Source organism: Corylus avellana, chromosome ca7 (genome assembly GCF_901000735.1).
Source record: "Corylus avellana chromosome ca7, CavTom2PMs-1.0".
In the NCBI taxonomy this organism is placed as follows: Eukaryota; Viridiplantae; Streptophyta; class Magnoliopsida; order Fagales; family Betulaceae; genus Corylus; species Corylus avellana.
In genome coordinates, this window is record NC_081547.1 from 2,807,690 (window position 1) to 2,826,364 (window position 18,675).

Consider the following 18,675-nt stretch of genomic DNA (forward strand, 5'->3'; position numbering starts at 1 on the left):
ATTATAATTTATTTATAAATAAATGTACACGTAGCAAGATATAGATAATAAAAAATTTGTATTAAAAGCTAAAGTACGGTAGCAGTCATAATAATGAGAAACTAATCCTGTGTTATATAATTAAAACAACTGTAGTTTTTATTTTTAATGTTTATGTTTATCATCAAAATTGGTCATATGTTAACCTTTCAAGTTTCAACCCACGTGAATTAAAGAATATATTATAAAGTTCTAGAGTTTTCATAATTTTTTTAATATATGAAATTCCTTCAATCAATCATTAAAGCTGGTCTGCAGGCCCTTTTATTAAGCATCAATGTCATTCAAAATTCTCACTAGTAATAATTTTATGATTATTGGAGAAAAGGACGACAGAAATTCTTTTTTACTTTCTTGAATGGCAATTCACAATCAAATACGAGCGTTTTGGACTTAATGCCTTTGAAAATCCAATTTGACCGGAAGCGGAAGATTCTTTTATGCTGACTGAGAATGTGGAAAGTGGGGAAGTTCTCGGAATCTCTTGCAAGGAGCCATTCAAAACCTTATTCTTTTCTTTGATTTTCTAGTCGATCATCTTAGGTGGTTCATTATATGAGGATTGGGTTCTCAATAGACTTCCCATGAAAGCACCAAGAAAAGGAGTTGTCACTTGGCAAGAAATTGTTGGACATCTTTATTCCTCAAACTTAACCATCAGTTAAAAAATTATTTGATTTACAGCCCTAATAACGACATGCTAACACAAATCTTCAAGTTGTAAAAAAGTTATTAAAGAATTGTATGTGTAGCGTTATTTTCATAGTATGAATTTACCATTTTTTTTGTTTGTTTATTTGAAATTGTATTAACTTCATGTTATGAGGAAGACTTTAATTAGGTGCTTGAAATTCGCAACTGAAGCCACATTTAGGTAAAAAGGAAAAAATTTGACAAAATACAAAATGGGATCCATAGAGCAGATCCCAGCGTGGCGATCTGCACTCGATTAACTTTTAGTAACAATACAATGACTTGCCAATGGAATCTATCATGCTTGATTTCATTTATGCATTTTGTCTAAGTACTACCTTCTAGGGTTGATTTGCTTGCATTTCGTGTGATACTCTAGAAAGTTAGTCACACATTGAAAAGAATTGCCCACATAAAATAGGTAAATTATAAAGAAACTTGAGGGTGCTAAGTCTCATATTAGTTCCTTATTAAGTAAGATTGGACTTAGAAAGTGATTATAGAGAGCTCCAATTACAATATAACTAGTCATTTTGGAATGATAGTTCAAATGTAATTAGTGCTTTCTTACATTCAACTCATATAACAAAACATGCACCCCAAAAAAAAAAAAAAGACAAGAACACAATCTTTGTTAATTGGCATAGGTTGTAATGGTTACAAAAGCCATAGTCTATAATTCCAGTCCTAAAGGTAAACAGCAATAATGAAAGTAGAATGATAAAAGAATTTGATAATTGCTTTATTGAGGAAGCTTTTGGTTCAATGTATATTACAATATCGCATAAAAACTTCAGTGATAATCCAAAAATTTAAAATGTTTACAAACGTGTGTTCCTATTCCTCTCTAGCCAGATTTACTTAACAAGAATCTCGGTCAGCTAAAATGCTATGGTTGCAGACTTTAGTCAGCGTGAGTCAAAAAGTTCAAATAGAAACAGAATCCAACATAAATCACCATGCAAAGACGGCTCCCAGATTGTCTATATTGGCTGCAGTTCTTGCTCGGGAACAGCTGCATTGACAGGCTTGTAAGGATTGAGCTTTTGTTGTCTGTGTCTCCAAATAAACCACATTCCAGAAGCTGATAATCCAATAATTAATGTAACAAAAATTGTTAAAAATACCACCAGATGGTTTTGCTGCCACCATGTCCTGCAATATTCAGAAAACCACAATATAAAAGAAAGAGGCTGTGTATAATGTTAAACTTAGAAAGAATATAGTATACTGAAGGATACCCAGCATAAGCAACTATTATTAACAAACAGAAAGGTTCCCATAAGGGAAAATCTGACGAGAAAGGAAGCCCAGATATAAAAACAAGAAACTATAACAAAGAATAGTTGAAAGAGGACATGGCATACAATAATCTAAAATAAATTCACTAAATATAGTTTTTTTATGGGTAAATACAACTGACACACACGTATAGGATAGAACTCATGAACTGACCCTCCACCCATTTTTATCAGGGTGGATCAAGCTCACCCTCCACCAAGCATGGATCTACACGCAGAGTAGAGGGCTTCCCTCTTTTATTATCTCATCCCATTTTTGCTCATACATTTGCAGTGCCCACATGCTCCCAGCCTCAAAATAACAAAATCATGATTTTGTCCTTTTCATCAAAAGTGTTTTATGAAAATATCTAATTTTATTTAAACGGTTATATTTAGATTTTTGCGACTCTAAGTGGTTATATTTGAGATTTTAGTGACTAAGGGAAAAACAACTCAAAGAGACCAACTCAGGCGTTTCAATTCTATTAGCATAATTTATACTTATAAAAATACCATAAAGATTACCATGCATCCTTCATCTCATTGCTAATACCCATATATCAACCTCTATCCGAATACTGAGAGAGGAACCCAAGAAGTAAAAATATAATGTCATGAGGAGCACTTGGACTCTGTAAAGTGAAAAATAATATACCGTTCTGCCAGAGGCTCAATGTTCCATCCAACTAACTGATAACTTCCAAAGGTACCAGGAAGCCGCACACGGTGTTCAGCAAATCGGGCAATTATACTCTGTGGTCAGAAAAAAAAATTATCATACAAATGCTTCTAATTTTTTCCACGAACAATAGTTGCAAACTTACCGCAGCTGTTGCATTAGAAATATAGTGACTGGACCCTGGTGGAAAGATGGCCCATCTAATGAGGGAATCATTTCCAATGGGAGTAAAATTCAATAAATGGACCTGAAATGATATATTCAAGATTATATGCATCCTAATGTGAAATGAACTTTCAATTAGAAAGACCCAATGATAGACAGAAATCCATCAATTGGGAAGCTAGCTTTGAAGCAAATTTTGAACATATGTTGCTCCAATTTTTTTCTGCATTCCAATGTGGTATTGTCTAACCTGTGAAGGATTAATATCTAAGTCGTCAGCTATGAATTTAGCCAGTTCTGTAATGTGAGGCTGAAGATTTGAGTAGCTGATATTCACCAAGAGATTGAATGTTATTTTTCCAATTGGGAGTTCCCCTGTGCATCAGAGTTAAAAGAGAGAATCTAATGAGAGTGTCTCCCACAAGCTAAATAATTATATATATTTATGTCAAAAAGAGGTAAAACAACAAACTTCTGCTAAAACGTAAATAAGATCATAGCTTCAGATTCAAGTAGCCAAATTTCATCTTGACATAAGATAATAGGTGGCAAGATACCAACATCTGAAGGCACCAGTGATGGGATAATGTAGCATTAAGAGATACTTGAAGGCATGTAGTTAACGTACTTGGAAGCCCATAAAGAGGTGCTTCAGCAGGAGCCAATGTAGGTGGAATTTTTGCAGTTGAATTCTCTCTATTTGGAGTTTCCCCAGATATGTGAAGCCTTTCCCATAGCTCTGAACAATTAGTTTTCCAGAAACCAATTTTTGAATGCTGACGATCATACATCACAAGAGTATTGCGGACAATGATACCTATTCAACAAATTAATCAAGTACTGAACAAATTAAATGAAAGGAAATTGGTAGTTTCCCATGAGATGGAGCAGAAAAGCCATAGCATGGCTTAGAAAAAAAAAATGGAAAGACATATTTATTAAAGCATAACATACCTCCTAAAAGAGTAGTTGGATCATTTCCATTATGAAAAATCCCCAGGCAATATGCACCATTTACCTTTGAATGCTTCATGAAAATTGACATCAAATAAACCAAAAAAATAATGATCAGTTTACCTTCGCATTTAGAATGTGGTGCTCCAATTAGAAAAGACTTCAACAAGCTTAGTTTGTTCTCATAAGGGATATTCATACTCATATATCCATATATACATAAGTCCATTACTTACGCGAAACAAGTAATTTTCAGGTGATAGTGACAGCTTTTGCCCATTGCTAAATACCATGTCAACAGCTGGAAAGGTTTTCGATAGTTCAGAGACATCACTGAAGCAAAAACAATATATAATGTTAATGGCGTCAGAAAGTAATTCATTGATGTGATCAAAGTCTTCGGTTATGCTATAGGCAATACCTTCCAGCACCAGAAAAACATATATCATTATAATTTGGATCAGGACCACGGATCTTCTGGAAGGAATGAAGTTCCTTCATAATCTGTAAGATCCGAAACATTTCAAGTCAAAGAAAGACAAAAAGGAAAAAAGGAAAAGATTTTACAAACCAAAAAGGTTAAAAACATAAAGGATGAGGAACAAATAAAGAAAATAATACTGTTTTGCCAACAAATTCATGGTTTGACACTTATTTCAATAAGATACAGATTAGCATTTTCTCCTTCTGTCTAAATGAATCAACCGCAAATTCACCAAACAAGAACTCAAGACAAACTAGTTTGTTTTTTTATCTATTAGTTCTACAAGTACAAGTCACCCCTCTAATAATATGATTCACAAAGAATTGTGATGTATTTAGGTCACTTAATTTCATTGTTTCACTTATAAGGATGAATCAAGAAAGAATATGTTCATGTCTTCTCTAAAATCCAAGCTGAAATACATTTTAAAAAATAATCTGGAAGAGTGGATGCTGAGACATAAAGAAACAAATCTTACAGCATCTTTAAATGCTACAAATGCCGCTTCAGGCAAGTAAGCATATGTTGTACCACTATCCATGACAGTTCCATGCTTTCCATCAAAGACATTTGGGTTTAACGGCAATGGCTTTCCCGCAACATGTATCTCCTTCAAATCAATATTGTAGTATGGACTGTTGCCATCCCGAAACTAGAGTAAATGTGTGAGATGTATCAAATGTATTTCTTAGAGAAAAAAAAAACAAGACAGGATGTCTTATATCAATAAGACAAAATGTACCTTCGAACAGGGTTTGAGTGGGCAAACACCATGTCTGTTGGTGGAGAAATACCACCAAGAACCATAGCACCCCCGCCAACACCCATCCCACCATAGCATAATGAGAATGAATCATTAATGACACCTTTGTCAACAAGTTGGTCCATGATACTGAGATCACCACTGCCTAACCCCATGATTCCGTCGGCACGTTGACTATAAAGGTCACCAGTTTCCATGTTCTCGCAACCAAAAACAGCACGCTGTGGCTCAAGCTCACTCAAATCACCAAAGGATATAAGATCCTCACCAAGAACACCACTGCTGGTACTCATCTCAGCATATTGCCTTTCATACACGCATTGCCCACTCTCACTGTTGCAATTACAATCCAAACTGCATTTCACAGGTTGGTAGGTGCTCGACAAGTCTGGCTGGAACTTCGGATCCTGGTGAAAACAAAGCTTTGTTACAAAAACCAATATGCATTTATCCAGTTGGTTAAGTAACTAAAATTGACTGAAGTATCAAATTGTTATAGTTTCATGTATGACAAAAAAATCCCAAATCAAGTAGAAACAACAATCTTAAGAATATAACTAGGCCTAATCACATAGGTTTCCATTATTGTAGTTTCAGGTGTTCCAAAATGCCTAAGCTATCATATTGCTGTATTTTTATGTATCCCAACATGTTATATCAACATCTCCTCAACAAATAGTATAAGGTGGTGGTTCAAATCTACTAGCACACTTCAAAGAAATTTGTTTCTTTTTCTAAGTTGCATCATCAACTCTGAATTAGACACAAAGTTAACCTAAAAAAAAAACACTGAAAGAAAGCAAGAGAATCAACGCATGATTGAGAAATCTTAGACCTGGTGCCTGCCACAATCTTCGCAAGTAGAGCAGGGGACGTACGTGACAGAGCTCCCCGTATCTACAATAAGAGCGAATCTCTGAGGTGGCGTCCCGATCCACAACAACGTCGTGTAGTACCTATACGCATTCCCATGCAATCCAACCAATCAAAATTACAAAACGTAATTTACAAAATTAAATAAAAAAAAAAAAAAAAAAAAACGAAAATACCCGTGAAGGAGATCGTCGTAGAGTCTCATGCGAGCGTTGGATCTCTGGAGAAGTCGACGGGAATTGGAGGAGCTTCTGGAAGTAGTATTCGGAGGAGTGTGAAAGAGCGGTAATAGCATGGCGGGGCGGGGCCCCTCGTAGAGGAGGAGTGATGTGGAAGGAGATGATTGGGTGAGAGAGAGGACGGAGGTGATGAAGCCGACGGCGATGACGAGCTCGATTAATGCCCGTGCCATTTCAGTCGCTGGCTCGGGCGGTTTGCGCGAGATGGACCGAGTCGGATTGTCGAACACAGCGAACAGAAGTGATGTAAATCGAGAATGCCAGGAAATGAGTGAACAAAACGGTAGATCGTTGAAAGAGACCGTGGGAAGGAGGGACGAATGAAATGGAAGTCAACGTGCCTGATTTTTTTTTTTTTTTTTTTTTGTGAAATTTATTTTAAATAAGAGTAATGTTATGTGCGTGGTGAGGGGAGGGTGTCTTTCTTTCTCGGGTAAATCTCTGTTTTTTTTTTCCTTTAATTACTTGCATTTATTTTTCTGTTTCTGTCTCTTTCTTTCGGAATAGGGTAGGGTGTCGTAATCAAAGTAAGTAATCGACAATGAGATTTTTTCAGCTGCTGGTGATGAAATAGTGAAGTTTTTACGAGTTAAACGGCATCGTTTGCATAATCATTCTGATTTAATTCTGCATCGCAATGTCCACCTCTTTTATAAACAAAAAATAAAAAAGTTATGCTATCATTGTATATTACATTTATACCGTTATAAATGTAACTGCAAACCACATATATCACCCATTATCTTGTAAGATAAAAATAAAGGGTAACAAATTGGTTAATTTTGTCTTCCAATGTCATCTGCCAGAATTGAGGTTCCCACCAGAATTATAAAGAGGGGTGAAAAGACTTGCACCAATTTATAAAATGTAAAGCCTTTTACCATCGACACAACATATTCACGTCTAACCGGCAAATTTAAAGCCATTAAGTCAACCAAAAACAATATAGGTTCAATCTAGCAAAGTACTATTTTCAACGCATTTGGCAAGAGAAACCTTGAGTCCTAATGACAAAGGAAAAACATGCTTGCATTGAACAGAATATCAGATGAGTTAGTCCAGCATCTCTAATATGTCCATTACATATATGGCTGGTGGGAAGATTGCAATCCATTACCAATATAACTGCCGTATGTAGTCGAAGCAGCATTATATGAGGTTGGAGTAACCCTGTCATCTTGGGGATAGTAGTATAATTTTTGATCACTGGTTTGCTGAGCATATGCAGGCTGGCTAGGAACTTGATAATCATAGGTTGCCAGGCCAGCATGAGGGTACCTCTCTGACATTCCCGTGTATGCTGCCCTCTCAACATAAGCAGGAGGAATATGCCTACCAACAGAGGCAGCTGAGGGGGCAGTAACACCGGATGAACGGAATCCACGGAATCCTCCATGGGGTCTGGGCTTCTTTGATTGTTGACGTTTGCCAAAATCTCCACCCCTCTTTTTATCAGTCTTGGACTTGTCCAGTTGAGCAACCCTTTTCTGGAGTGGATCAAGTGGGTAGTCTGCTTCAAGCTTAAACTCTTCAACACACTTGATTACAGCCTTCAGTGCCGCAAGTTCTTGTGCATTTACGTCATTCTGCAAGTCAAAGAGAGTTCGCCGGTAAACAATCTATAAATAGAAAATTCCCAAACCATCAGTTGGTCATTCTATAGGAGGACAGAAATGTACCTGTCCACCAGCAACACCTTCTGAGTTCCCACCTTTTCCTTGCGAGTTTCTCCTCAAGTCCTTCAAGTACGTCTTCAGAAGGGGCACAGGGGGAAAGCTTTGAGTAAGCTCAAACACATGAATAAAACGCACTGCATAAATCTGTTTCCCACTGCTGATCAATAACTCAACAAGATCTGCACAAACAATAGAAGTTTAGAAGTCCGTATCCAATAACAAAATAACTGTTTTTGTAATGGCAGAAAAATCCTCAAAGCAGCATTACATAAGCTGCACATGTTTCTCACAAACTACCGAGACCTAAAGGAAAGAAGCGTAAGGGACATCTCATTGAAACAAGGCAGAACTCTCCAGACCCCATCAGGTCAGTTAGTTGAAAGAACACCAACCTGGCATTTTGTGTGTTAACCCAAGAGTACGGCAGAGCTCAGGTGCCTGCCTGCGGTGAGCAACTGCAAGAACAAACTTGCAGAGTTCTTCATCATCAAACTCTGAAGCAATCCTAAAAGTTGCGAGGAGCTGCAAGAATGCCTCTGCTTCCAATGAATTTCCATTGGCAGCATCTATGCCTTCATTAGCCAACTTAGGCTTCCACTCATCAGCAATTGCCTTGGCTTGCTGCTTGGTCTCGGGGTTCAGTAGGTGATCACCACCTGGGTCAACCCTTGCCAAAAAGGCACTCATGGCTTCCAAGAACATAACACAGGATTTGCGCATGCCCCGAAGGGCAGCACCCCTCTTATCCATTGGTTGGGTAGTTTCATCAGGGGGGTAAAACCCCTCCAGTGAATCCAGCACCAAACGGGCCGGTTCAGTTGCACTTTCTAGTGCAACAGAAAGTTCCTCACGAATGGGATTTAGAAATTTTTTATTCTCCAAAAAAGTCAGAAGCCCTTTTGCATCCATCTGCTGGCAAAATTGCATCAGCTCTGGGCGTGGCTTGACCTCAACAGCCACACCTTCAGCATTGTCACTGGTTTTATGAGAAGAATCCTCCTCTGGGGAATTCATATCACCAAGAGAGCTGCTTACCTTGTCGTCTTTGTTGTCCCCACCATCAACAGGCTCCGCAGGTGTTGGCTGGTGATTTGCTCGTGCCTCCGAAATAGCAGCAACCGCACCATCTTTCAGCTCCTGTACTCGATCCAACAGCTCTTGCTCTTTAGCAGTGACAGCTGCCTCTCTCTCTGCAATCAATGAATGAGTTTGGGCTTCCTTCATCTCAAATTCATTCTCCTTCGCTTCCAGCTCTTCAAAATTTTTCTTCAATAATGTCTCCAGGTTGCGAAAGTGTTCTTCGACTTCCATCCACTGAACCTTATCCTCAGAAGCATCCTTGCGAGCTTCCAGTTCAAGAAATACATTGCCAAGCTGTTCTATCAGAGAGGATGTTGTATCTTTGGCCCCAGCTTGCTCTATACCAGTCATGGTTACAAAAATGCTACACAAAGCTTCAGGAGCAATTCTACAAAAGGCATTGGAAGTAGAAAGAGTAAGCAATACAAGGAAAATCAAGCAATAAATGAGGCTCTAGGTAAATTCATTATCATCTTTACAACCCTCATACAAATGATTGATGTAATCATGATATGAGCCCATAATTTACATAGCTTTGCATGATATTAATTTCTCAATAGATATCATGATTAGTAGAAAAAAGTTTTAAGAACAGTTTTCAATTAAGAGTTTAAAGGAAGATTTCAGTAGCACAAAGAGGACCATGTGTTAAACTACTTTTCAGTTTTCAGTGTTATGTTTTTAAAGAGAACATACAATAAGGACAAGTATAGTTTTCAGTAAAGTAAGCTTAAACCTACAACACAAAGCAGTGAGTAGCCGGTACCACATGAAAAGTTAGTATCTACCCACTAGTAGACGCAACCACACGAGAGTGTGGGCTAGCACGTAGGATTCATCCTGTGGTGTGCCACCTTTGGCGTAAGCATAGCCCTTGATGGTGACACCATTGGTGTTAGCATACTCAGGCTCGTGAGCCACCCATGACATCACCACAGTAATGGTGTGTACCACCTATGACATCAGCATAGTCAGGGTTGGGCAAGGATGTGTTCCTAGTTATTTTTGGTACGTCCTGTAGCCACAGGCGTGCTCAGATGCCTAAGAAAGGCGCATCAACCTAAGGTCGTACAGGGGCATATGTACGACAACCCAACGTTGAACAGGGTCATGCGTTCAGCACAAACCAAAGGGAAAAGACTAATAAATTTAATAGAAAAGTTTAGCAAAGAAAAGAGTTAACTCAATTCAGTTTTCAGATTGAGCTATATATTCAAGTTTATAAAGTATGCTTTAATTTTCATATGTTGCTTCCAACATCTATTTTATCAATAAAGATTTTAGTAGCAGCAATTACCTTAATATGTTTTCATCTAGTTTACTAATGAAGATAGAAAAGGTCGCATTTTAGCTAGTACAAGCTTTCAGCTCTAGTATTTCAGTAAGCAGAAAATACTCTCTCATTGTGTTTCAAGGAAAACAAAATTTCACAGTTGATTTTAATAAAATAAAATTACCTTATTGAGCTTTCAAGCAAAAAGAGCACTTAAAAAGATTTTCTACCCTGATTTTAGAAAACGAAGTTTAGCATTATAATGATTTCAGTTCAACAGAAGAGATAGAGGTTTTATCATAACAAAGAGGACTCACATCACACACCAGTTTTGTTGGGTTTTTACTCACTGACTCGTGGACTCACAGTTCTACCTGTAAAATATTTTAATTTTATAGTTATAGCAGCTTCTGACACAGTGTGGGTTGAGGAGGCTAGGCGGCTCGATCCTTAGAGCTTTACTGTTGCTTAGCATTTTGGGACCCAAGCGAAGACATCGTTTTGGAGATCATCAGGTTTCTGCTGCGAATTTTATAAAACAAAAGAAGTAGCAGTAGCACCACGCAGTAATTATGTAAGTAAGCATAATCGTTGTAGGGCGTTACATGCAATGATGCAAACCATCTCAAACTAATGAGTAAATTGTGCTTTCCCACCTTAAAATATAGGGTCATATCCTGCCTTCTCTAAGCTATAGAATCATTTACAATGTCCCTTCCAAACGATGAATTTGAGCACTCAACCCCCTAAACTAATATTAAGTTGCTATCTTCCCATTGTTAAATTTTTTCGAATTTTCGTCATATTTAACCTTAACAAAAACAAAAGGCACCTGGTCATGTGATAATGCAATAAGTATATAAAATTGATGTTAAGTATAAAAGAACTTGGAGAAACTTTAACAGTAAAGAAACACTGGAACAGAGGGATTGATTCCTCAAATTTAAATAAAGGGAGATAATTCAACTGACCTCATAGTTTTTGATAAGTTACGAGGTCAGTTGAAATGTCATTTATAAGAGTACTTAAATGAAGATCTCCAAAGCAACCGATCTCAAGCCTTTGAAATTCGAACTATTCACTCAATGAAAATCCAAAGAATTCACCTTCTTCCTTTAGTTACCATATACGTCTGTGACTGCTAATTTCCATTTCTTAGCAGCCCATTCAGTTCCTTTAAACGTCAGTAGCACAAAATTGATTATTTCTCCCTCTAATGGTAGCCATCACAAAATAAATTTAGCACTTCATTTTACCATTCTTTCAATTCCATACAATTTATTCCATAGTAGCACCAAATACAAAAAGGAGCCTAGGGTTCAAGAAAAAACAAAAATTCAAATACCCTAAACCAAATGCGCAAAACATGACAATTTTTTCCATGGTAGCACCAAATAAAAGAAACCTATGGTTAAAAAAAATACAAACACCCTAAACCAAATGCGTAGAACATAAATGGGCAAAAACAGATCGTTAAAATAGAAAAGGGTTGCATATAAATGGGGATCGAATAGCGTACCTGGTCTGGAGCGAGAAAATGAACGCAAATGCTCAATAGCTTCAGAGGCTTCGCGAAGCAGCAACTCCGAGTTTCAGATTGGGTTATAGACGTAATTTGAGGTGCAGGAGGTTTCGTTTGATGATTGCTGCTGGAGAGAATGTCACAGTGTGAGCCCTAACGCTCTGTTTGGGTAAGAGCCTAAAAGATGGTCGGTTCTGGTATCGTGTCTACGCTTTTTACTTTTTCGTTTTTACTTTTCTCTAAAATCCAATCGTATGGTCTCCGTTGTTTATACGCCTTAACTGCTGTCCATCGTGGCAATTAGCATCAATATACACGGTAGAATTTAAGAGGTGACAATTCGGAGTTTACAGGCCTAGTTCATGTCGTATTTCGTAAAAACCAACCCATAGAAAAATGAAAAATCAGTTCATCTTGTTTTTACCTATTTGGAATTAGCTTTTTGGGTAGAAAAATAGGCTTAAAAACTCTTTACAGTAAGGAAAAAAAACAATAAATAATTCACTGCACTCAATTTTTATCTAGAATTTTTACGAACATGTTAGCACCAATCATATTATGATGTGTTACCAATTTTTTTTTTTTTTAACCACCCTTTTTGCCAACACTATCCATAGACATTTGAAGATGACCGAACGACCATCTTGATCATGGAGGTAATTTGACCACCCCAAGTATGCTCAAACAGAGTAGCCAAACCGCATGTATGATCATCTAATATTATATTATTATATAAATTATATTTAATACATATGTCAAAAGATAGTAACTTTATTCCAAATGATAAGCTATCAAGGATTGGTTAGTAATGTGTGTATAGATGGCAAACAAGTGTATGCGTTGATAGATCTGATTGATCTTTTATCTCTACTTTTCCAACTCTTTTTTAATGGAGCCTTTTGTTGTAAAGAAGACTCTAAGTTCAGGTTTAAATCTCAAGATACATTAATTTTGTTATTATTTGTCTCACAATCCAAAGTGGAGACTTATTATCTACTTATAAATATATCTTTTAGCCTTCATAACTTATTTTGTAACTGGTTTGAAACTAAAATCCTTTTAGGTGTCATTTATGACACTCGCAAATTTTTAGTATTGGCTACTACAATCAACATCGTTAGCAGCATTCTCGCGTCCTCCTTCCATCTTGAGAATCCTTTATAAGGTTGTGGAATTGATTGATTCGTAATCAATATTATTTTGTTAGTCTTTGATTTAGTTTTTTTAACTTTTTTCAACTACAACCAACTATTGGCGGCATTCTCATTCTCGCATCCTCCTTCCATCTTGAGAATCCTCTCTCTCTCTCTCTCTCTCTCTCTCTCTCTCTCTCTATATATATATATATATAATGCTGCGGAATGGATTGCTGCAGGGTTAATATTATTTTGTTGGTTTTTGATTTGGTGTTTTTAACTTTTTTCTTCTTTTTGTTTTGTTATGTTGTACTAGTTCTTTTACTCGTCTATTATTATTATTATTTTAAAAAAAAAAAAAAAAAATGCATGTGTGTTTACCGTTTAGGACACCGTCCACCGATCTAAATTACAAAAATGGATTTGCCTGAAATGCCAGTAAACTGAGGTTAAAAGAGATTTTGGAGTGTTTATCATTTTAACTCTCCACAGAAGAAATAAAAGGGCAAGAGCGCCGTGGGGATTAGACTTCAGCAGTAATGGCTTGCATTTCTCTTCCCTTTAAGAAGAAAAAAAAAAGAAAGAAACGAAAACAACACAAGAATTTAGGAAAATGAGACTCCCAAATGACAATATGCATTGAAGAAACAGATTTCACTAAAACTTTCCAAAACTAATGTTAAGCATAGTTGAGTACAGGTGGACTCAAAAACAGGCTCATGCAGCCGTGCTTCTTTCAGTCCCCAGTATGGAACACAGGATATTAAATAAGTTGTGTAATACAGAAACAACTACACTGAGTTGCTTAATACAGCACAGATCTATATAAAATAAAATAAAATTTATGCCAATGATTTTCATATTTGTACACAACTGAGATATGCTTAAAGATTGGAGGCCATGTTTAATCAGGAAAGTCTTTCTGTGAACTGCAGTCTGACAGCATTTTGACGATCTGGTCGTTATTAATACTGCATTGTTTCAAACATCTTGCAATTAAAACTGCTGATGGAGATTGATTACTCAATTTCCTGTCTCTGTCACACTCTTGCATCGTCTGCGCCAACTTGGAAAAGTAACGCCCCGGGAAACAAGGTAAACTATAAATGCAACGTATGCAGCTGTAAACACAGACACAACAGTCCTGAACAACACCCCGTTCACTTCAATGGAGAAGAAATCCACCAAAAGATACCCATTAATCACTATTACCAGGGCTGCCACAAGCCATGCCACCATCTACAAATAAAAGATAAAAGGTTTAACTCTTGAATCATTACTAAATTATTTATGATCACTGTGCAAAGAAAAATACAATATGAGCTTGTAAGCAAGTAATGAAAAAATAATGGGTGGAGCTAAATGGTCTTTGTCTATATTTTATAAGAAACTTAAAACTGAGAGTGCGTAATATCAGAAAACGACAGAAAAAATCAAGCCCCATTTTGCCTTTCCAAAGGAAACAAGAACCAATCCTCTAGTAGGACCTTCTAAGAACAAAGAGAACAAAGAAACAAGAAGTCTGAGTTTCTATATAGGAAGAAGATCAAACAACTCATTTACCCGTAGTTTAAAACTTCGTTTTCCAATTGGCTAAGCCAGACAGCTCACTGATATTCCACAAGTTTTGTTTATCCTTAACCCTCCAAAGCGAATAAAGAAAATCTGTAATTTGAGACGATACTACAAAAAGGGTCTCGAGGTTGAGGTTTACGCCTAAGCACATCCTAACCTGAATACTAGCTTTTAGTTCCAACTTCGGGAGGATCTGGCTATTAGGGAATATATTATATAGGTCATTAAGCTGAAGGGGGCAGTGCACCTACTTTTCAAGTCACTAGTTCTTTATGAAGACACACCTGTTAACTAAACTATGGAAAAGAATTTGACAGTAGGAAATTGAATTTAGACTCTTAACTTGTCCTCTGGAATACGCGAAAGCAGTCCTGACTGTATCACTCCCTATTCTCAATTCATCCTCACACTAGCACTTCCAGTCAAAATCATTATACCATCCCATTTAAAGATAAAAGCACTTGCGCAACACATACTGATCAAACTACAAAACTTTCATTTGACTAGACTACTGGAGAATTTAGCAAAATACAATTGATCAGAGTCACTAGTAGAGACATAATCAATGCCACTGCTATGCAGGTAAAGGACTCCAACACCAAGAGAGGCATGTGTAGATGCATGTATGTGACACATCAAGTCACTTAGTACCATAAAAAGGAAGTCGGAAAAAGGATAAACTGGGCACTAACCGTGCAAGGTATTATTGTAGGAAAATGGGAACAAAAGCAACTACACTAAGAATAATTTTCATATGAACAACGAATTTATAATTCAACTAGTTCTTTTATACGTTATAGTGTCTTAATATAAACATCATTCCCTTTAATCTTATAATCACAAATAGAACTCAGACAACTTCTCAACAAGCATAAAATATCACAGAAGACTGCTGTGGACATCTATAACAACATCCTATGACATTACCCTTCCACTCTAATTTATGAAGCCATGCCATTTCACTAATTTTGTAATTACTACCTATGCTGAAGCAGAGAAAAAATATTGAGATTGTGTGGTGAGTTCTACAAGATCCCCCCAAAGTAATTACTCTAGGTCAATTCAACTTATGATTTAAGTAAAATGAATAAACATGAATGTTTTACCTGATCAGGTATCAAATATTTCTCCCAACAATTAAAAATGGAATTATCTTTTATGGTGAAGATACATAACAACATACCTTGAGAACAGGGCCAATTTTAAAAGTGCCCATGATCTGCTCCTTTGACACCAAACAAAGCAGGGGAATAAGTGCAAAGGGAATTTGTATCGACTGAAGAACATTAAGCCATTCATTTAGAATATCTAGCGTGCCCTCAGAGGTATCAAAGACAAGAGCAACAATAATAGTTGGGACGATCGCAAAACTTCGGGTGATCAATGCCCTCAACCATTTTTTCAACCTCAAGTTTAGGAAACCTCCCATGATAAATTGCCCAGCATAAGTACCAGTAATAGTGCTACTTTGGCCAGCTGCTAATAACCCAATACCCCAGATATATAGAATTGGGAAAAATCCACCCCCGTACTTCTCTTCAAGATACTGCCCTGCATTTAGAAGACCAATGCTATTGGCTATATCTGTACCATAAAAGCCTTTGGCAAACACAGTCGTGACAAATAGATTGATAATGAATGACACAGCAAGAGCAACAGTGGACTCAATGGAGTAGTATCTGAGAGCTTCTTGGACTCGCTCTTTCTTGCTATGGTCAACCTCCCTTGATTGCACAAGAGCCGAGTGCAAGAACACATTGTGCGGCATAATAATGCAACCCACGACTCCAACAGCCTGCCGAATTGTTCTGGAGCTCAGTTTTGGAACCAAAATACCTAAAAAGACAAATCCATTTGACTTTGTATTAGTGCAGACAGCATAACAGGTCCAAAATTGTATAAATACAGAGCAAATTACAGGTGGAAAAAGATTCCAAATAAACAGAACGCATTTTCTCACCAAGAAGGAGTTCCACTCCATCGGGCTTCGTTTCACCAAACATCCAAGCAAATGCGACTGCCATTGTCCCAATGAGAACAGCAAAAACTGCTTCCAATTTCCTTACACCGTAGTTCTCAAGAAATAGAAAGACAAAACTGTAAAGGCAATTAAAAAAATAAAAAATTCTTGTTAAACCAATATTATTGTCAAATAAGAGAATATGCATAAATCAGTTGGCTCATAAAATGTAAAAGAAAGAAAAATCATATTTGGAATAACTTTTTTTTTTTCACCACGACAAAGCAAAATCTCTTTTTCCACACTCAACAGAACCTCACTGAACTATCCAGCGTGACACGGAGTTTTTCTTTTTCTTTTTTTGGGTAAACCAAATTCAGTTTTCCTGACAACCAACCAGAATTTAATAATTTTTAGTCCAAAGAATATCAGAAATACGGATTTCAAGCCATCCCAAAAACATTTATTATTAAATGTGAATGATTAAAACCTTCTAAAGCTCAATTCAACGTCATAAACATTCCAATCAAATGAAAACCCACAGAAACGTTTGAAACAACAAGAAAAAAAAATCCTCAAATTTTTGCAAGTAGAATAGATAAATCTCCAGAGCTACACACTGAAAAGCCAACGGAATTATAAACTTTAACTATTTAAAAAGAGAGAAAAAAAAAAACACCATAATCCGCAAATTACAGTAAAATCAAAACCCCAAAAAAGGCATCAAATTCAGAAGAGCCGTACCAAAAGATATAATTATGTAACACTCAAAAGCATCAAAACCCCACTACTAAGAATTATCCAGAACAAAAGGAAAAAAGAAAAAGAAAAAGAGAGAGAACGTGTAAGCAAAGTAATTAATTTACCAATCAAAAGCGGTTATGATGACTCCAGACCAGAGAGGCAAAACCCCATTACTCAAAATTTTGATAGCAATAGCACTCCCAATAACCTCCTGAATATCGGCCCCAATGAGAGCCAACTCGGCCATCACCCACAGCACCAGCATCGCCCATTTCGGGTACTCGTCTCTGCAGAGCTCAGCCAAGTGGCGCCCGGTAGCCACGCCGAGCCGCGCCGAAAGAAGCTGCACCAGCAGTCCCATGGCCGTGGCCCACAGCAGCAGCCACAGAAGCGAGTACCCGGCGATCGCACCCGCCTGGAGATCGCCCTCCAGGTTCCCAGGGTCCAGGAAAGCTATGCTCATCAGGAACCCCGGCCCAGTGAAGAGCCACAGCTTTTTCCAAGAGAACGGCGGCAAGCCGCCGCTGGAGCCGGATCCTCCGGCCTCGTCTTCATCGACCCCAATGATCACGACCTTCTCGGCCGAGTCGTAGGCTGTCTCTTCTTCCTCATTGTCCGAGTCCACTAGCAGTGGTCGCTGTTGCTCGGGCTCGTGAGGTTGCATGATACCCGTTTGGGTCTTGGCCTCAGAGACACACAGAGAGAGTTGAAATTGCTATTTGGGTACGGAGGGAAGGAGCGGTGGTGGTGGGTGTTGTTTTTGCTTTTTTGCTTTGCTTCAGCCTTCAGGTTATGGTTTTTATCGTATCCCACAAACAACAATAAGTTATCGTTTAGAGAAAGAGAACTCCAAAGACGCAAACTACCACCGGTCCCCTTTCCTGCCTTTTCTTTTCACTTTTTTCATATCTGGCTTCTTCTTTTTTTTATTTTTCCTCTTTTTAGGACATGCCTGGTATTGCCTACATCGAGTAGAGAATAATGGCGTGGCACGTGGAGATGATTTGGCCCATTTCATTTGACTACATATTCTGCAGCGGTGGTTTTTGTCATTACAACTTGTTATTGCCTCTTTTTATTTGATACCAGAATGACCAAAGAAGAAGCCCCACCAACTTCTCTTTCGTAAAATATGTTCTTTTATACAGTCACAGATCTGAAGAATCTACTAAATGTCATGGTTATAGCACTAAAAGACGGTACGGATAACAACCCGAGTAGTTCTAAATTGTTTACTTATGTTCTACTAAAAATGATGTGACTATTAAAATTATTCTTAGATCAAAACTTAAATAATGATCAATTACAAGCCCAATAGTAAATTTAATAACTACATCATTCTTAGTAAGACACAAATATGTTTTCTAGAATTACTTATCACACAATTTAATAAGCAAACTAAAAACTATAATATAACTTAGGAACATAGTCGTTTAAGTTTTAGGTAATAATGTAAAATGTGATTATACCAGTTTGTAATATAACTCTTTAGGATTTAAAAGTGGACTTAAAATTTTATGTGATAAAACATAAATGA

General features: G+C 37.2%; 3 protein-coding genes across 7 annotated transcripts; all 3 read right to left on the bottom strand.

The window, feature by feature from the left end:
• Positions 1 to 1,450: 1,450 nt before the first annotated feature.
• LOC132187069 (aspartic proteinase 36-like) lies at positions 1,451 to 6,454 on the bottom strand. Of its 2 annotated transcripts, none has more exons than XM_059601225.1 (12): positions 6,110 to 6,454; positions 5,896 to 6,016; positions 5,040 to 5,467; positions 4,776 to 4,932; positions 4,235 to 4,317; positions 4,050 to 4,146; positions 3,814 to 3,886; positions 3,488 to 3,676; positions 3,110 to 3,234; positions 2,840 to 2,941; positions 2,671 to 2,768; positions 1,451 to 1,816 (listed from the first exon to the last, which is right to left on the bottom strand). In XM_059601225.1, exons 1-12 carry the CDS (start codon positions 6,343 to 6,345, stop codon positions 1,687 to 1,689), a joined length of 1,839 nt encoding a protein of 612 aa, XP_059457208.1. In that variant the 5' UTR covers positions 6,346 to 6,454; the 3' UTR covers positions 1,451 to 1,686. The 2 variants fall into 2 exon arrangements, with proteins under 2 accessions (XP_059457208.1, XP_059457207.1); XM_059601224.1 differs by having other exon boundaries at positions 1,451 to 1,887.
• A 726-nt stretch (positions 6,455 to 7,180) lies between these two features.
• Positions 7,181 to 11,948, bottom strand: LOC132188403 (FRIGIDA-like protein 3). 4 transcript variants are annotated; one of them, XM_059602842.1, is made up of 5 exons: positions 11,721 to 11,948; positions 10,576 to 10,720; positions 8,241 to 9,316; positions 7,852 to 8,027; positions 7,181 to 7,758 (listed from the first exon to the last, which is right to left on the bottom strand). In XM_059602842.1, the coding sequence occupies exons 2-5, from the start codon at positions 10,674 to 10,676 to the stop codon at positions 7,252 to 7,254; spliced, it is 1,860 nt and encodes a 619-aa protein (XP_059458825.1). In that variant the 5' UTR covers positions 10,677 to 10,720; positions 11,721 to 11,948; the 3' UTR covers positions 7,181 to 7,251. The 4 variants fall into 4 exon arrangements, with proteins under 4 accessions (XP_059458825.1, XP_059458824.1, XP_059458826.1 ...); XM_059602841.1 differs by having other exon boundaries at positions 10,576 to 10,723; XM_059602843.1 differs by lacking the exon at positions 10,576 to 10,720 and having other exon boundaries at positions 11,721 to 11,946.
• Positions 11,949 to 13,498: 1,550 nt separating this feature from the next.
• Positions 13,499 to 18,048, bottom strand: LOC132188404 (metal transporter Nramp3.2). Its single transcript, XM_059602846.1, has 4 exons — positions 17,261 to 18,048; positions 16,395 to 16,531; positions 15,618 to 16,270; positions 13,499 to 14,098 (listed from the first exon to the last, which is right to left on the bottom strand). Exons 1-4 carry the CDS (start codon positions 17,800 to 17,802, stop codon positions 13,883 to 13,885), a joined length of 1,548 nt encoding a protein of 515 aa, XP_059458829.1. The 5' UTR covers positions 17,803 to 18,048; the 3' UTR covers positions 13,499 to 13,882.
• Positions 18,049 to 18,675: the final 627 nt, after the last annotated feature.